Below are 19,181 nucleotides of genomic sequence, written 5' to 3' on the forward strand. Positions count from 1 at the left end.
GAAAAGAGCTGTGATCCTCATATGTTCATAGGTTTTTTTTTGTTTTTGTCTCATTCCCACTAATAATTCCATCTCGAGTAAGAAAAAATGTGTCTATTATGTAGTCTTACTTCTTACGGTCATCCTAATAAAGTCACACAACTCTAGCTTTACCTCTCAACCTGTTAATGTATCACAGAGAAAGGACACTACTGCAGCTGAAGCATAAAACAGTTTTAAATCCGACACTTGAGGATGTAGATGGATTCACTTTTAGAGAAAGGTAACAGGAAGACTTACAGGCAAGATTACAGAATGCAAAATAAGGATTTGACATTTTAAAGCGCCACAACTCATTAAATATTCCTTTAGATGTATTTGTATTACATGTATTTGTCTCTATTCTGAATGAAAAAAAGGTGTGTGTCACGTCTCTACACGTCAGGAATTGAAGTGTTTGTGTATGTAATTATCAACAGGGTGCCCTGTGATTGTGAATGGTTTGTGTGACCGTCATTAGATGATTTCAGTGCATGCGATGATTTATACAACATGATTCTCGACAAATAAACAATCTTGTGTTAAGTCAAGAGCACTTAAGTTATTCAATCTCAACAGGGAAATCCGCATAGTTGCGATGTTTGTGACGCATGCGCAGTATCACACAGAAGGCAACCAATCACGCTCGAGCAACAGCACAGTGTACTTTGCATCTAGTTCATATATGAACACCGTGCTGTTGAAATTGCGAAATTCTCAGATTACAGAGAAGTCTCGAATCATGCCTGAAGTTGTGAAAGCGCCCAAAAAGGGCTCCAAGAAAGCCGTCTCCAAGGCCGTCAGCAAGAGCGGCAAGAAGAAGAGGAAGACCAGGAAGGAGAGCTACGCCATCTACGTGTACAAGGTGATGAAGCAGGTCCACCCCGACACCGGCATCTCCTCCAAGGCCATGGGCATCATGAACTCGTTCGTGAGCGACATCTTTGAGCGCATCGCCGGTGAGGCCTCTCGCCTGGCTCACTACAACAAGCGCTCCACCATCACCTCCAGGGAGATCCAGACCGCTGTGCGCCTGCTGCTGCCCGGCGAGCTGGCCAAGCACGCCGTGTCTGAGGGAACCAAGGCCGTGACCAAGTACACCAGCTCCAAGTAAACCTGATGTAGACCACCAACACAAAGGCTCTTTTAAGAGCCACCCACTTCTTCTAAAGACCATTTCCTGATGATTGTGTTTCAAAACGTTTGTATATCCCTTTGTATCTATTGATTTACAAAGGAATACATGTTTTCTATGTATTTAACTTTATTCAGTGTTACGGCGGAAGCCAGACTTTCACCAACATCTGCGGTTTCATTTAAACTTAACAAGAGGAAAAATGGGCTTTCCAGCTTGAAGCATTGCCCAGTGAGCACAAGACTTAACTTTAACGTTGAAATATGGTTGAAATGAAAGACCTCATTCCAACGTCTTTTCAACCCGCTAAAAATTGGATGAAACCTCAACGTGCCAGAAAACGTCAAATTTGTTGATAAATGTGTCATGTTGTAACGTAAGGTTAAAAGAGACTACATTAGATTTTCATAATATATATTGAACTGGTCGGCGAAATTTGGTCTACAAGAAGACTTATTTTTAACCTATTTAATATTTCACTTAAAACGTCATAAATATTAAACTACGGACTCACGTGTCGACGCCTGCAGAGCTTCGACCGGGTGCAGTGTTTGGTGTTGGTAATGTGTTAGGTTGCTACTGTACCTATACATGTTATTGTCTTTCCCATTTCATATTGAAAATACCTTTTTAAAGCAATGGGGGCTAAATACAGATTGCAAGGGAGCTGAATTCAACAAGTTGTGGTCTGTAAACGAGGGCCAAAACATTGTAAGTTACTGTGTGCTTAAAGCATGTTACTGTGTGATATACCTGGAAATGTTACTCCAGAAATGCCATAAGTTGCAGATGAATTGTTATCTTGTTTATAATGTAATAAGTAAACAGTCTATAAATTAGGGTTCTAACACACCTGCTGCTGTCATTATTAGTTTATTACTGTCATCATGAACCCAAAAGATCATCTTTGCCCTTTCCTTGAAGTCTTTGTGCTTTCCCTCCTCACAGGTTTCTGTGGGTGGTGGTTGCATCTGATGGAGGTTGCATCTGATGACGGCTGTGCCTGCAGTGGTCCTGCCTTACCCCTGGCCTACTACTCTCAATATTAGAATCATTTCTGTCGTAGGAATTGGATGCACTGTAAGTTGTTCATACTCTGCACACCTACTTCTCTGCTGCTTTCCCCTCAGGTTTCTCCCGGGTGAAGGTTTTTTACATTTTGGGGGTTTTGGGACAGGATGTTGCATGTTTAGAAGTGTTTTGGCCTCAGTCAGCGTGGTTACATGGATTAGATTAACTGGCTTAGTCAGACTGAAATCGAATCATACCATCATGTAAAAACACTAAGTGAGGGAGGGACAAGTAGTTTGGCAGATGCAGAGCGGAGGTTGGGATGTAGGGTTTGACCATGTACTGGATGTAGACTGGACGTGATCCATTCACAGCACGGTTTTGAAGTGGATGCGGGCAGCCACCGGTAGCCAGTGAAGAGAGCGGAGGAGAGGAGTAGTGTGGTAGAATTTCGGAGGGTTAAAGACCAGTCAAGCTGCTGCATTCTGGATTCTGGAGCTGCAGAGGTTGAATGGCGGCAGCAGGGAGACCTGCCAGGAGAAGTTGCAGTAGTCCAGGCGTGAGGTGACAAGAGCCTGAATCAGTACCTGCGCTGCCTTCTGGGTGAGAAGAGGACGTATTCTCCTGATGTTGTATGAGAGTATCTACAGGATCGTGTTGTTGCTGTAATATTGGGAGTCAGGAAGAGTTGGCTCTAGAATCCATTCTAGAATGGATTTTTTTTCAGAAATGAAACGCAAGCATTAAAAATGTGCCAATCAACACAGTCTCACACAAAGCTCTGAGCATTATTCATTAACAGAACTATGCATTGGAATCTGCATTAATGTTGATGTCCTATTTTCATCATTACGGTAATCAGCTCCTCACAGAGAGTGCGTGGCCCTTAAAAGGACCGTTTGGTTGTTTATAACAGAAGTTGGTGTTTAACCTCCGAAGCCGTACAGGGTGCGTCCCTGTCTCTTCAGGGCATAGACCACATCCATGGCGGTCACCGTCTTCCTCTTGGCGTGCTCGGTGTAGGTGACGGCATCGCGGATCACATTCTCCAGGAAGACCTTCAGCACACCGCGGGTCTCCTCGTAAATCAGACCGGAGATGCGCTTCACTCCGCCGCGGCGAGCCAGACGGCGGATAGCGGGCTTGGTGATTCCCTGGATGTTATCACGGAGGACTTTACGGTGACGCTTGGCGCCTCCTTTGCCGAGTCCTTTTCCTCCCTTTCCTCTTCCGCTCATGTTGTCAGATAAATTTGAAACTAAATAGGCAAGTAGGCTCAGTTCACAGATATTTAAACCCAGTCGGAGGACGTGATAGGAGACAGAGGTGGGGCTTGATCTTATTGCCATAGCGCCCCCTGCTGAACTAGACCATTAATAATCAACCTTCGTCACCTCTGTCATTGTGCCTCAGATACCTAAACATTGTCTCCGTTTATCTTGTTATAGATCATGAAGTGGGACATCTTTGACATAGTATGGTTTTGCTTCATTTTTTGGTTTCGGCTTCCTTGACCGTCAAGGATGCAATCTGAGGGAGGATGAGACAACCATCTGATGGATATACTGTGTTACACAGTAGTGAAAATGGGGGTGGAGGCTCAGGATAGTTAAACTGTGTCTTCCGCCATCTAGCTGCAAGCAAAACCAAAGCAGACATTCTGTAGGGGCCATTATGTGTTGTTGTTGGCAAAGTATATTTTGTTTGTTAGACTGTATTTGTATTGACACTTTGGACACTAGGTGGCGGTGATTAGGTGCACATGGGTGTACATAAGGGACGTAGGTGACGGGAAGCGAGGGACAGGTAGGGGAGCACCAGACAGTTCTCACTAGACCACGAAGACAGACCACCATCAATAGGAGCACGTTCAACCGGTATGTTCATCTGTTTATACAATTGCCTGCAATAAACTACAAACCTCAACCACAATCATCGCTGGAAAATCTTTTGTGTGTCTGCATCGAAACATCACTCCCACCTGTGCCTGATGGCAAAGAACAACAACGAGACAGCTAAAGGGGCAGCAAACCTAAGATTGCAATTAGCCAATCTGGTAGAGGGCCGCACAAAAGTAATGAATAACTTTTACGTTTTTCATGTCACTGCTTCATTCATTCATTCATTTCATTTTAACACATTTTAAGGCGCTTGTCTAACGGAAATGAGCAAAAAATCCGACAGCGGGGAGAGTTTACTTTAAATGTAACGTTAAGTTATAGAATTCACTACCGATAGAAATGTTATACTATAAAATATGAGATGACATCGTAGTTTGACCGATGTCGTGTTATTTCAAATTCACATAAGACTTTAAACTTAAACTGCTCTTAGTGATAACACTAAGTCCCCCCATACAGCCCCTGAGCCAGACTCTCACCTGAATCCCCCCTGAGTCCATGTACTCTTTTTATAAACATCAATGTACCAACACACATTTATAACAAAGACAAAACGAGCAGCTCACGTTCCCTGGAGCCGCTGCGCCGGTAACGGCAGCTCGTCTGTAGTTATCAGTCAAAAGTCACTTCATGACTCAACTTTCATACTCTAGAGGCTGACTAACATCCTACTGAGGCTGAGACGGTTTTATATGTAGTTTATACTTTATATTATGTAATATAATTATTATTATATTATGGATCAAAGTGAACTCAAGTAGTCAAAGCTGAAATATCACTTTCTAAGTAAGAACGTTACAGAATAAATACACAAAGAAACTTAACTCACTTTGCTCCTTTTGTTTTGTTGTGTGATTATAAACTTTACATTTAGTTGTGTTATGGACCAGGAGGAAGCAGCATCAAGCTGAAGGAGAACGATGTGTGTGGTGACATTCAGCTGCTGTAACTTATATATTATTCATATATATTGAATAGACGTAGAAAGACATATTCCGAAATATCTTAAGGTTAAAATAGCTTGTATCCTGTTCAATAGAAAAATAAGAAGTCCTTGCATACAACTTAATACATGTGTTGGTCAATTGGTTTTTAGTAACAACATTGATGGAATCTCCTCTGCCTTAATATTGTTTATATTACTTTTAGCTGAAAGTAATTTTATATAAAAAGTATTATACATTACCATTACATTAACCGGAAAATGTTTGGAAAATTATCTCAGCGTGAAATATATCATACTCCGGAGGAGAAGCGTATCTTCCTAAATTAAATTAAATACGAAGAAAATGACCTTACTTATCGGTACTTCATACATTTTTCGGCTTTTAGGGCGTTTGTTTTTAAGCCCAGCAGGTTGCTTGGCAACGGGCAGGAAGTCCCCCGCAGGCCAGACCGCCCCACTTCAGAGACCGCTCGGTTCAGCCTACGCGGTTGCTGCCCAGGTCTGCGAAGGCTGCTGAAGGATGCAGCCCAGCGACTTTGAGACACAGCGACAGTCTAACATGAATACGGTGCGTAAGGCAAACATGGTTAGGGACCCAAAGGTCGCATTTTCACCATAAAAAAAGCTACAACCCCCTGCAGGAATCGAGTTAAGGTATAAATTAAACCGGTATAGGTAAAAGTAACAAACAACTAAACAATGCTTTTTTTCTTTGAGTATTATATTCTGATTGAAAGAGATAATACCCCCCCCCCCCTCTATAAAAGTATTTTACTAATGGCAACCAGATGAAACAAGTATCTGTTTCTGTCTCAGTAGTATGTTCAGATGTATACTCTGGGATTTTTCCGGTTTTCTCTTATTTAATAACGCATTCTGTTATTTAAACGTTTTCAGCAAACGCCTTTGTAAACCAGTTAATCATATTTTTCACTTTGCAGCATTGTGCACCACAACATGTTTGCCTTTGCTGTCAGAGCTGCAAATATTTCAAATCCCTTCAATATTTCCTCTGTCTATTATATTGTGTGGAAGTTAGACCACACCCAATGTGCATGAATGGCCTGTTTCCCTGCTGGCTAATACACCACCTTCAGAGGGAGTTAACTGCGCAGACAAGATCGTTGCGTAACCACATGAAACAACAGCAGCCCGCAGTGTCGCGTCCTGTGCGCGGTGGTTTCGTTCATGACGGGAGTTTAATAGTGATTCCGATCCACGCTTTAAAAAGCAGCGATATGAAGGTAAGACTTGTTCTTATTTTCAGGTTCACAAGAAAACACTTGGGAGGATGAAGACTAAGTGGTTGGTTCGGTACCAACTTCTTCACTCGGGTCGCCTGCATGTTCTGCAGGACGCGTCACTCATCGGCCCGAGCAGCCGCTGCGCTTCGGCTCCTTTTCATCATATTGAACCCAACGTAAATAAAATAAATACAATCACGTCATTTGGGGTGAGTGACGTATGACGCTGGTGTTATTCTGTGAATTCCACAACAAGTAAAGTATTCAAAGTAATCTCAACGCAGGAAAAAACGAGAAAAGATGTCGAACGCTATTATAAATGATTGAATGTTTTTTATTCATTTTGAGTTTCGGACTGCATGTTAAAAGATTAGCTATAGAAATAATTAATACAACAAAAATAAAATGAGTAGTTTTTGAGAACCTGTAGAAGTGTAAAATGTTTGGGATATTGGTCATTAATTATAAAGATAAATATCGTTGACGCTCTTCGTATGTTCATATGTATGGAACAATCTGACGAATAATTGAAGAGGTTTAAGAATCTATATTTCTTTCTGCAATGTAGTCAAGTAGAAGGTGGTAAAAGAAAATGCCTCTGATTTTTAACTACAGTATCTGAAAAAAAAAACATATCTCTACATCGTATTGTGTAACTGGTTTGCTGTATTCACCTCTATTAACAAGCCATGACAATAATTGTGTCAAACTATGGAAAACGTTTAGCACTATATAAACTGATATTTTGGTGGACAATTGCCTGTCAAAGTGTAACCTGTTTCTGTTTGATTTTCCCACTCACCCACAGGTGAGCAAAATATAACTACAGGAGTCAGGATTCAGAACCGAGAAACACTCGCAGAAAGCCAGTAAACTCTTCAGTTCAGTCCCTTCCACCATGTTTGCGTCAATAATCCTGCTGTTAATCTGCGTCGTCTTCATCGTCGTTCAACTCAAATCCCGAAGGCCCAAGAACTTTCCACCAGGACCCCCAGTCTGGCCGATACTGGGGAACATTTTGGACCTGAGCCTGGAGAACCCCCTGAAGGACTTTGAGAGGGTAAGACAGCTGAAACGGACGATGTGGCTCTTCCAATACATTCTCTTGTAATTGTATGAATGTAATCACTATCACAAAATGTGTTGAGAACATTTCAACACTTAAACGTTTGGCAAAATGTGAAAAATAAAAACGTGACAAGTCTTTAAGTCTCGAGTCATTAAGCTTCTATTTTACTCGCAATAGGTGATTACGGACGTTTTCCCTGTACAGAGTTGACAGTCTGTGTTCTTAACTACTGGACTATGGCCAACCAGTAGCTGAGGTCACGCATACTTATTAGGTGTTGTCTAACTTGCACACAAAGTAGTACTTGCAAGGCCCAAGGTCAGGTGCTTGATGTAATGTGCTGTTAGTTGTTTTAATTTTTCTCCTAATGTTTTCATTATGTGATGATTCTCATGAATTACATTATTTCATCTTAATTTGTTGATGAGTTTGTTTAATATATTTTCAACGCTGCTAACCTAATTTCCCAGGTTAGAGGATAAAGATCTAACTATATCAGAAAACATGTTGTTTTGATTATATTGAATTGTTGGAATGTAAATAAGCATCTAAAGTTAAATTATTTAAAACACTACAATGTCATCTTCTTTTCTCCCAGTTGAAGAAGACCTATGGAAATGTCTATAGTTTATTTCTCGGTCCCAAACCAGTAGTAGTCATGAATGGGATGAAGACCATAAAGGAGGCTTTGGTGACCAAGGGTGTCGATTTCGCTGGAAGACCCCAAGACCTGTTTGTCAATGACAGCACCCAGAGAAAAGGTAGGACATACATGATGTTTCAATGAGCAGCTAATGAATGTATCGTCCATCATAGCTTATTTAAAAAGAGCAACACAACATTCCAATGTTCACTTATCTTTGTCCATATAGAGATGGGACAGTCAGTGTGAGTATATATGTAGTGGCCATTTGTCCTACAAATCTTTAAAACAAATGGTCACTGGCTGCACCTACTGCTTTGTTTTTGTCAGGCAGCAATAAAGTGGATTGTCAAGGCAATCGATTCCTTTTGTTCACATTTATTTGCAGAGTCCGGCGAACACATACAATAAAACTTGGCTACCTTCCTATGCAGTGCTCTGGCTCGCTATCTCGCTGGTAAAAAAAAATATTAGTCACCCAGGTGCATGCTGGTCCTACCTGGCTATGCCCTTAAGTAACCTGCGGGTGCCCACAGTATTACCTAAATACTGCTCCACTTAACCCAACTAACTATATTTTAGAATAAATAACTGGATTATAGCTCCCACAATATATGTTATTAAAACAAACGGTAAATGGACTGTACGGCGCGTTTCTAGTCTTCCGACAACTCAAAGCGCTTTAACACTACATGACATCATTCACCCGTTCCGACTACAACTACACACTGTAGTCTCAGCTACAGGAGCAATGTTGGGTTAAGTGTCTTGCCAAAGACACATCGACATGCGGGGTTAGCAGAGCCTGGGATCGAACCACCAACCCTCTGATTGGAGGACGACCGTGCTCCCCACTCACCCACTGTTGACAAGGGTCAATGTGCAGTTTTTTTATTGCAATTATCACAAAGTACGTTGAAATGTGTGACCTATTCAACAGCATGATAGGAAATATTGAGAAGCTAGAAGCAGGCACCTGAGCTATACAGTAAATGAAGGTCACACGGAGACTATAATCATCTTTGTTGAATGATCTGGCTCATGTGGGGGCGGCAATTCAGCAATATGACTAGGACGTAAACCCCAAAGTGCCTTTTAAAGGTGATAAATCCCACACTTACCGTTAACTAGTGAAGGGAGGCTTAAACCGGGGTTATAGGATTAAGTTTTTGTTTAATACAGAGCAGCTGCATTTGGTTTGAACGCACCTCTCTAATCAAAAGGAGGGAAAAAAAGAGTCTTATGTAACTGATGTATGTTTTACAATTCAGTTAACCAGGGAAAAAGAGGCAGGGCTGGAGAGGACTTATCGCCTTTCTTCATCAAACCTTGACCTCCATTCATCAGTCATCAAACTTGTATGCACTTGTCCTGCAGTTGCCCACTCACATGTTAGGCGACATTCTATATTATTCCAACAACCAAGTCTTTTTTGAAAGCCATGTTGTTCCTCTTTTTGTTTACTTAAAGTCAAACTCCATTCAATTCTGTTGGCTGTAAAAGCCCTTTCATTGCACAACATTACACAATTAGTCCAAATGCAAACGAGATGGTGACACGCAAAGTCATTCTAGTACTTATGTAAGAAAGTAAACAACATGGTCTTCTGCATTGAAGGAACCATCTTCTCATTAACATATTGAGGAGAGGAAAAGATAAATCATGCTAGAAAGTTAACAAGCTCTGGAAAAACTCTGCTATAATCAAAGTAAACCGTGATATCTTGAGACATTTCTATGCATGCTTTTGTGCCACTCTGCCTTTTATAGGAGTGATTCTGGCAGATTACGGTTCTAGTTGGAAGGAGCAACGTCGCTTTGCTCTGATGAACTTGAGGAACTTTGGAATGGGGAAGGACAGCATGGAGGAGAGGATTCATGGAGAGATACAATATACTGTGGACACGCTGGAGAAGAGCATTGGTATGTCATCTGTCCTCCCATGGATGGCAGCGTTCACTTTAATCAGGGACACTGACATCAAATTAATATTTTATTAATATTTGATAATGTTACAATGTGGAGCTCGATGAAATGGCACTTTCTTGTTTATTGTTCCTTTGTCTGTATTCTTATGGTTGAAATGCACTTATTGTAAGATTCTTTGGATAAAAGCATCAGCTAAATGACATGTGATGTAATTTATCCTAATGTGAAAGATAGATTATTTTTGCTTGTTAATTGGTAAGTTAATTTTGTTGCACAATACTGTGTTGTACTTAAGTGGACATGTTGTCTTCTCCAGGCAAATCCTTCAGTCCTCAAAACATGTTTCACAATGCGGCCTCCAACATCATCTGCCAGGTTCTATTTGGAAAACGCTTTGAGTATCAGGATGAGACCATGAAAACACTTGTTCAATGCTTCACCGAGAATGCCAAGATAGCCAACGGGCCATGGGCTATGGTGAGTCACAGGCATGCTTCTGTCTTCAAATGTCGCTTAGAAATATCAGATACATCTGACTTTAGTTAAGCTTGCGGCTCAGTGGGGCCGTACTTCATTGATCGGTGGTGATTAGAGCCAACTTTAGCAGGCTAAGATGGTTGTTAGCAGGTATAATGTTTACCACATACTCAGCCTTTTTGTTTTGTTTGTCCGTTGGCCCAAATCAAAAAGCTACAATTGGAGCTAATGGTAGTGTTGCTTGCAAAGCTGACAATTGTCTAACCGCGAGAGTTAAGCCTAGTTTATGCATGCGCGTTTTCAAGAGCCCCTTGCTTGCCTTTTTTACCCCTCCTTGCGTGAGTCGACACATTTTTCTAGACTGGCATCAAAAGCTACGCAAGCCTCCTGCAGCCCGCAAGGCTGTGATTAGTCTGCTAACTACATCGTTTCCGGAGTCTCAGTTTCATAGCCTAATACTGCCATTATTAAAACGAAGATTTTTCACGAGAGAATGAATCAGATTGAAGAGCTTTTGTCGGAAATATCCGCAAGAAAAAAAAAAGAAATCCGCAAATATGACCACTTCTACAACCCGTCATTGGCGGATTATGGCGGACCCGTCGCTGGCCTCCAATTCATGGATGGAGATCTCCGCAAACGTTGGTTTGCCAGTCGAGGGGTGCACAAAGACGTAACTTCAGTCCAGAATTTCCCAAAGCCACACTAAAGTAACTGACGGTCCGAATAAACTGTGCACTTGCATCGTAAGCATGGATTGATGTGTATCCTTGCAAACCTACTCGCCTTGACTCACAGAAGAGTTGTTTTCCAGCAAAGCACAGAATCTTAGCCCATATGTGATAATAAAATAATTTGTTCAGACTGATTCATGCCAAGATGCAGAATATACGTTTTTGATATTGAATAATCTAAAATTGCGTGTTCTTTTCATTTACACAGCTTTATGACTCCTTTCCTTTGATCAGAAGCCTGCCACTGCCCTTCCGACAGGCCTTTAAGAACGTTGAGGTAGGTTAATCTCTCTCTCTCTCTCTCTCTGCATGCATTTTGTCAATTGAAAGTAGATTATAAATTATGAATGTTGACGTGAATGTTTTTCAGACATGTCAGAAGATTGCAAAAACTTTGATGAATGAGCACAAGCAGACCAGAGTGCCTGGAGAGCCGCGCGACTTTGTTGACTGCTACTTGGATCGGCTGGATAAGGTGAATCATTGAACACAGAAAAGATGGGTACATTTTTGAATAATGCAAACTTGTTGTTTTTTGGCAAAAGTTTAGGATTGGGAGGGGGGGGGAGGTGCAGGGGGTTGGGTGAACTGGCCAGCCAGCGTTTCTGAGATAGGACTGAGACAAGGAGAAAAGGCGATGTCATGATTTTGCAGCAAAACATTTTAGATGTGACGTGTCGAGTCTTGGTCAATCAGCATTAAAATGTCTTCAGCGTCTTCATTTCTCTCCAATTTTTTGACGCAACCCCTTATGACGGTATGATTATGAACAATTTAATATTGCCCTTAAAGTTTGAAGTTTCACATTTGCATTGTCATTCTCCTCTCTCTAGCCGGGTGATGATCGGTCGTCCTTTTCAGAAGCGCAGTTGACTATGTACATTCTGGATCTTCACTTTGCTGGGACTGACACTACTTCCAACACTCTCCTTACTGGTTTCCTCTACTTAATGAACTACCCACAAGTACAAGGTATGCAAATATTCTACAAAGGAATGCTCATAATTGTTTGTATCGTAGATTCTTTTATACAGAAATACTTTTTGTAAAAGTCCTGAATTGAAAAGGTATTTTTTTTGGAACACGTATCAATTGTCTCATTAAATTAATGTCTCTTTCTTAAAAAGGGACAGCACAGCCTTGGGGAACTGTTTACCGGTTAAGTGTCTTACCCAAGCACACTGTGGCATGCTGGTTGATGATGCCAGGGAGGGAACTATTGTGCTTCCGAATTGATGTAAATCGACCCTACCTCTTAGCCCTAACCTATCAGTGACAAGATGCAACTTGTAGCTACAAATATGCAGAAAGCTCTCACTCCAGTTCTGCATGATTAGTGTAGTGTTTGTAATAGCAATAGATCAAGTATGTCCCTGCAGTAAAGGCTTTCAGTTTTTCCCCCTCAACAAATTTCACCTTTGAGAAAATAAGATCCACCCTCACGAGTGTACCACGGGTCATTGTTAGAGGCCTTTGGCAAATTCCAGAAAGACAGCCTCTTCAACAGAAGGCAGTTTGAAGTAGGAAAAATATTGCAAATTAGTTTCATCATCCTTCATGTTTCTGTCAGAGCGTTGTCAGCAAGAGATAGACATGGTGCTGGAGGGAAAGGATCAGGCCAGTTCTGAGGACAGAAACAACATGCCTTATGTGCAGGTAAATCTCACACTTTTCACATAGCCAATAAATCTTGGATTCAATATGTTCACCCGTGGGTACATCCTTGGGGTAAATTCAATTCACATTTCACATACATACCAATCCTCGTGCCAGTTCCCATTTTGCTGCTTTTTTTGTGTGGCTGATCTTTTGAGAGCCGGTGTTTAAGTATGGGAACATGATATTTAAATTTTTCTTTATCCAGGCCGTAATCCATGAAATCCAGAGAGTAGCCAACACTGTTCCACTCAGCGTCTTCCACTGTACAACTAAAGACACAGAGCTCAATGGATATTCCATCCCCAAGGTAAGAAGCAACTGGTCCTGTCTTTTCTGTCACTATTGTGTAAAACAATGTAGGCGTCTCTGCTGGGAATGTACATCTCTGCAAATTATTCATTCCTCTTTTGATTCATGTCTTGTCCACAGGGTACTCTGATCATCCCTAATCTCACCTCAGTGCTGAATGAGGAGGGCCAATGGAAATTCCCAAATGAATTCAACCCTGAAAACTTCCTCAATGACCAGGGAGAGTTTGTGAAACCAGAGGCCTTCATGCCTTTCTCTGCAGGTATGTATGTTTCAATTCTCGTCAAATCAATTATCTTCATGTAGACCAAAATCACAAGTAACGAAATGGCCTGAGGTGGCTTCAGAATCTGTATAATATGCAACACCGGTTGTCATGTAGAACGTGTCATTGCAGTCTTGGCCTAGGCAAGCCTGAACCAGCCCCAATTATAAGCTTTATTGAAGGTCTTTAACCTACTCTAAAAAGTGGGGAAAGTTTTAGTGAAGTGAAAGCTTTATCCACTCTGTTCTGGGAGCCCAGTGTTTTAGTGGGGCGTTGAGGGTAGAGAGTAGTGGGGGTAGGAGAGCATAAGAAACAAACAACACTGTGAGGGTAAATGCATGACTATGAGCTCTTTTTTATATTGTATTCTGTATGTCTCAGGCCCTCGTATGTGTCTCGGAGAGGGTCTGGCCCGTATGGAACTCTTCCTGTTTACGGTGACGCTGCTGAGGAAGTTTAAGTTCATCTGGCCTGAGGATGCAGGAGAGCCAGACTTCACTCCAGTCTATGGGGTCACTCTGACTCCCAAACCTTATCGCATGAAGGTCCAACTCCGGGTATCGCAGAAAATCCCAAATTTATAGATTGTTTTAACCAACCAGCAAACAACACGATCTGATCTGCACTTACTTGTCACCTACATACATCAGCTTTAACAATTAATAAAACATATACTTGTTTCAAAAGCATCGCTGGTGAATGCTACATTTTACTCTTACGCGTATATAAATATGTATAACACTAGCTTTATAGTGGTGCTTTTAGTTTAAGAATAAATACGAAAGTGGGATATTAATGAATCATTTGGTCTAGCGTGTCTGTTTTTTGTTATACTACACACCATAATTTTGCTGTGGAACAGGTGAAAACTACTACGTGGCATGTGTAGCAATGGTCTTTTAAAATTAGTATTTTGAGTTTAAATTGCTCATGACTTTAGTCAATTCACCAATAATGTACATGGTCGAATGGTTTATATTAGCAATAGAAAATATGTTATTGTTTGATCAAAAAGTGGGTGCACCAATCTCAGAGGGGTTGAACGGCACAGAGAAATAACTACTAACAAATGACTTACAAACATGTTCAGTTTAAGAATCTGTATTATGGTACCACCTTGTGGTAGCAATGGAAGATGTCATCAAGTATCATCAGCAGAACGCACCTCCGATGACAAGCACTGCATATGATGTGTTATTCATGACAGCTGGAAGAAACTAACATGCACATTAAAATATTTCCCAGAATCTCTTCTGTTAGCGCGGACACATCTGTGTTGTCAGCAGGAATAAGATGTTGTTCTGGACAGGGTCAGACACCAAATGCCCTATGTGCAGGTATGTTGTGGATTATTTCACTGAGATGTTCAGAGGTAACGTTTGGTGACAGTAGGTGTCTTTCATGAGATCCAGGGAATGTCTGACACTCTTCACCCTCAGTGTTTTCCACTAAATTGATAATGGTCACGTTAAGGAATGAGTTCTTTACAGAGAGTGAGGTGGCTCTTAAAAGAGCCGTTGTTGCGAGTAGAATCAGGGGGTTTAAGCTCGTTCTCCGCGGATGCGACGGGCCAGCTGGATGTCTTTGGGCATGATGGTGACCCTCTTGGCGTGGATGGCACACAGGTTGGTGTCCTCGAACAGGCCCACCAGGTAAGCCTCGCTGGACTCCTGCAGAGCCATAACAGCGGAGCTCTGGAAGCGCAGGTCGGTCTTGAAGTCCTGAGCGATCTCTCTCACCAGACGCTGGAAGGGCAGCTTGCGGATCAGCAGCTCGGTGGACTTCTGGTAGCGACGGATCTCCCTCAGGGCCACGGTACCGGGCCTGTAACGGTGAGGCTTCTTCACTCCGCCGGTGGCCGGGGCGCTCTTACGGGCGGCCTTGGTGGCCAGCTGCTTCCTGGGGGCTTTGCCTCCGGTGGACTTACGGGCGGTCTGCTTGGTTCGTGCCATGATCGACTAGTGTCGCTCTGGTTAAGAGAAGTGAACTCTGAGAGGAGACTCGCGGCTCTTAAAGTGTGGACCGGCTGAGGAGCGGTGACGCTGATTCAGACCTCCGGCCCCTGATTGGTGGAGGACTCCTCCTGGAGCTCAGCCGCGACTCTACGAGCGAGTCTCCGCTGCTCATTGGCGGAAAATGATTTAAAAATGTCCGCCAAAAACTGTGAGCTCGCGCCCTCTGTCTTCCTGTCTGGAGCCTCTTCTCTGGTTGGTGCGCGCGTCAGGAACCGTCCCGCCCGCTCCGCGGACATATAAAGGAGGGTTTGACGCGTTCACAGACGCTTCTTTCCCTGAAACAGTCTAACAATGAGCGGCAGAGGCAAAACCGGTGGAAAGGCTCGAGCGAAGGCAAAGACCCGCTCCTCTCGTGCTGGACTCCAGTTCCCAGTCGGTCGCGTCCACAGACATCTGCGTAAAGGGAACTATGCGCAGCGTGTCGGCGCAGGAGCCCCCGTCTACCTGGCGGCCGTGCTGGAGTACCTGACCGCTGAGATCCTGGAGCTGGCTGGAAACGCCGCCCGCGACAACAAGAAGACCCGCATCATCCCGCGTCACCTGCAGCTGGCTGTCCGCAACGACGAGGAGCTCAACAAGCTGCTGGGCGGAGTGACCATCGCTCAGGGCGGCGTGCTGCCCAACATCCAGGCGGTGCTGCTGCCCAAGAAGACCGAGAAGCCCGCCAAGAAGTAAAGCCGGAGACCTCCATCTACCACAAAGGCTCTTTTAAGAGCCACCCACTCACATGAAAAGAGATGTGATCCTCCTGTGACTATTATGTGGTCCTACTTAATAAGATAATCCCAATAAAGTCACACAACTTAATAAATACCTCAAAACCTTTTAATGTATCGCGTAGAAAGGACACTACTGCAGCTGAAGCATAAAACCGTTTAGACATTGTTTGACACTTGATGTAGATGGATTCACTTTCAGAGAAAGGTAACAGGAAGACAAACAGGCAAGATTACAGAATGAAAAATAAGGATTTGACATTTTAAAGGAGCCACTCTTATTCAATACAAATATTAAATATTCCTTTAGAATTTAAATTGATTGTAGCATGAGATGGGTAATATAAAGGTTTCAATAACCGGATGCTCTTTCGCAGGATGTGACAATCAAAAACATGTTTTCTACTTTACGCAACATTTGGATGCTTTTGTATAATAAAGATGTATTATACAAGATTTCTTTGTAGAATAGTCTTGCAGGAAAAAAGCTCTTTAAGGAAGGATTGAGCCTTTAATAGAGGTGTTTGTTCTTCAGACTGATATCAGCTCACTTCTTCTTGGCTTCTGCTCCACATAATTGAGGGAATGTTTTGCCATTTGTGCCTTATCTGCTCCATGTTGAAATAGCTTCACACCTTGTCTACAAACTATTTCCTGATGGGTTTATTTTTTAAATGTATTATAACAGTATTTACTTGGAACTGTCCTAATTCTTACAATCTTATACATGTTTAATTGAAATGTACATTTTCTCCATTTAAAACAAATGTTCAGTGATGATGGATGGGCCAAATTCTGGAGTCTGAGCAACATTTGGATATCAAAGAACGGCAGGTGTTGTCCTTGAATAAGTAAAACCATATTTTCTTATAAAATGGTCTTTAGAAGCTCATGTTGGCTCGAAAATAGTGGATTTCCTAAATTTTCCCATCAGCAGTTGTATAGTTCAATTAAATACAGTAAATTAAAATAATTTTAAGAAGTCAAAACACTATAAAGTCTGAAAAAAATAAATAAAGGCAAAGCTCTTTGAGGAGGGATTGGGTGGCTCTTAAAAGAGCCTTTTATAGAAGTGTTTGTCACATCAGTTTACTTCTTCTTGGGTGCTGCTTTCTTGGCTTTGGGCTTAGCGACCTTCTTCACTGGAGATTTCTTGGCTGCAGGGGCCTTTTTCACCACCTTCTTAGGGCTCTTGGCCACCTTTTTGGGGCTCTTTGCTACCTTCTTGGGGCTCTTGGCCACCTTCTTGGCCGCTGCGGGTTTCTTGGCCTTCTTCGGTGACTTCTTAGCGGCTACAACTTTCTTCACTGCCGCTGCTTTGGGCTTTTTGGCCGCTGCGGGTTTCTTGGCCGCGGGCTTCTTGGCTTTAGGAGCGGCTTTCTTTGCCGGTTTTTCGGCGGTGGTCTTGCTCATCTTGAAGGAGCCGGAAGCCCCGATCCCCTTGACCTGGACCAGAGTCCCCTTGGCCACCAGGCTCTTGATGGCGGTCTTGACGCGGGCCTTGTTCTTGTCCACATCGTATCCTCCGGCGGTCAGAGCCTTCTTGACGGCGGCAGCAGACACGCCGCTCCGCTCCTTGGAAGCGGCCACAGTTTTCACGATGAGGTCAGAGACGCTGGGGCCGACCTTCTTCGGCTTGGACACCTTTTTCTTGGCTGCTTTGGGCGCGGCGGCGGCTGGAGCTGGAGCTACTTCTGCCATGTTGTCACGTTGTTGTGCGTTTGTGTCGTCGAGGACTCGAGAGAGTGAGACTGATGAAGAGCTGAAAGCAGCGGACTGAACTTAAACGCACCATGAGAACCGTAGAGACTCAACCCAGCCCGGAGCTCCTCGTGCAGTCTGAAAGTCGAGTCACTTGTGTTTTCTCTCCACTGATTAAAGACTAAAAACTAAATGTGCATCAGGTGCTGGAGGCTGAAGGCGGAGGAGCCGATAGCGGACTAGTTTCTCTTCATGTTCAGGTCACGTAGAGCTCTGATGATCGATGCGTTTTGTTTGAGGAGCCTCCAAACCTCACCTACTCAGCGCCGTGGACAGCAGTGATCAGCGGCTTTTCCCACTCATTTCTCTCTTCAAAGTATTTAAATAACATCATATCGCCATCAAAAGTCGTTTTCCATCTGATCCACATGCTTATTCAGGGTCTCAATGTGAAAACAACCATCGGATGTTGATCAGTTTGTAATAAACTGAAGTTATTCCGGGAGCAGCAAACACACTGATGACGGTGAAGGCTTATAGCTGCTCGGCGGACATGTCCTCTGCTGAAAACACTTATTAGTTCAACTTGTAATCATCAAACATGTTGCCTCTTTTGGAAAGCATAAATGTTGCAATGTAACTTATTTTACCAGTAATAGTTTTCAGCTGAATAAGGAAGTCTGCACTGAAATTTGGATTTTGATAAAAATTTCCACGTAATCCTTATTATTGTTATGAATACTTATTCCGATCATCATTATTTTCAAGCATTCAACATAAATTATGTAAAAGATTCAGCCCAAGCCTTCATAGCTTATTTTACTCTTCTAACTTAGTTGCACATTTGCCAGCATCGTGTTGCTGGATATTACAGTCTGCTCAGTGGTAGCTCTTCTTGCACAGTTCAAACTTACAATACAGGATTGTAAATGTCATTTTTGGTTAAAACACCAAATGAAACCTAGCTTTTTATTGCAAAGTAGTTGTATACATGAAAACCCAGATGAGGGCCTCGGGGCATAGACCAGACCTAGACGTACATGTTATAACACGACAGCACGGCCAAAAAGTCCAAGTAGTAGTCTATCATTTTCCTATATATTATAGATTTAAAAAAATATATTGTTTAAAGATCCCTTTTGAAGATGATTACTGGTATAATCATGGACATGTAATTAGATTATATAACTTTTTGATCAATTTGCACTTTTTGTATAAACAGGTCCATGTGATATAGATGTAGATTGAGTACATCCTCTTGATATTGGCATGCAGAGGGGCGGATTGGCCGTCGGGAATACCCCTGGTGGGCCTATGGGTTTGGGCTTGCCCAATACCGGCCCACCTGTCACCAACGGGCATCTGACGTCGCCCAACCCAACTATATTCTGCTTACAGCAGGAGATTGCA

At 42.6% G+C, this 19,181-nt stretch overlaps 3 protein-coding genes across 5 annotated transcripts; 2 read left to right on the forward strand and 1 right to left on the reverse strand.

Moving 5' to 3' along the window:
- Nucleotides 1–6,084: 6,084 nt before the first annotated feature.
- On the forward strand, nucleotides 6,085–14,139 carry LOC120809309 (cytochrome P450 2F2). 3 transcript variants are annotated; one of them, XM_078082585.1, is made up of 13 exons: nucleotides 6,101–6,255; nucleotides 6,366–6,464; nucleotides 7,064–7,315; nucleotides 7,923–8,085; nucleotides 9,737–9,889; nucleotides 10,212–10,372; nucleotides 11,315–11,383; nucleotides 11,477–11,581; nucleotides 11,940–12,078; nucleotides 12,677–12,762; nucleotides 12,971–13,072; nucleotides 13,195–13,336; nucleotides 13,721–14,139. In XM_078082585.1, the coding sequence occupies exons 3-13, from the start codon at nucleotides 7,154–7,156 to the stop codon at nucleotides 13,921–13,923; spliced, it is 1,485 nt and encodes a 494-aa protein (XP_077938711.1). In that variant the 5' UTR covers nucleotides 6,101–6,255; nucleotides 6,366–6,464; nucleotides 7,064–7,153; the 3' UTR covers nucleotides 13,924–14,139. The 3 variants fall into 3 exon arrangements, with proteins under 3 accessions (XP_077938709.1, XP_077938711.1, XP_077938710.1); XM_078082583.1 differs by lacking the exon at nucleotides 6,366–6,464 and having other exon boundaries at nucleotides 6,085–6,255; XM_078082584.1 differs by having other exon boundaries at nucleotides 6,123–6,464.
- Nucleotides 14,140–15,619: 1,480 nt separating this feature from the next.
- Nucleotides 15,620–17,088, forward strand: LOC120809303 (histone H2A-like). The gene has a single exon (XM_040163008.2). The coding sequence runs from the start codon at nucleotides 15,646–15,648 to the stop codon at nucleotides 16,027–16,029; it is 384 nt and encodes a 127-aa protein (XP_040018942.1). The 5' UTR covers nucleotides 15,620–15,645; the 3' UTR covers nucleotides 16,030–17,088.
- Nucleotides 17,089–17,098: 10 nt separating this feature from the next.
- LOC120809298 (histone H1) lies at nucleotides 17,099–17,824 on the reverse strand. The gene has a single exon (XM_040163004.2). It carries the CDS (start codon nucleotides 17,769–17,771, stop codon nucleotides 17,160–17,162), a length of 612 nt encoding a protein of 203 aa, XP_040018938.2. The 5' UTR covers nucleotides 17,772–17,824; the 3' UTR covers nucleotides 17,099–17,159.
- Between the last annotated feature and the right edge of the window lie 1,357 nt (nucleotides 17,825–19,181).

This window comes from Gasterosteus aculeatus, chromosome X (assembly GCF_964276395.1).
Source record: "Gasterosteus aculeatus chromosome X, fGasAcu3.hap1.1, whole genome shotgun sequence".
Classification (NCBI taxonomy): Eukaryota; Metazoa; Chordata; class Actinopteri; order Perciformes; family Gasterosteidae; genus Gasterosteus; species Gasterosteus aculeatus.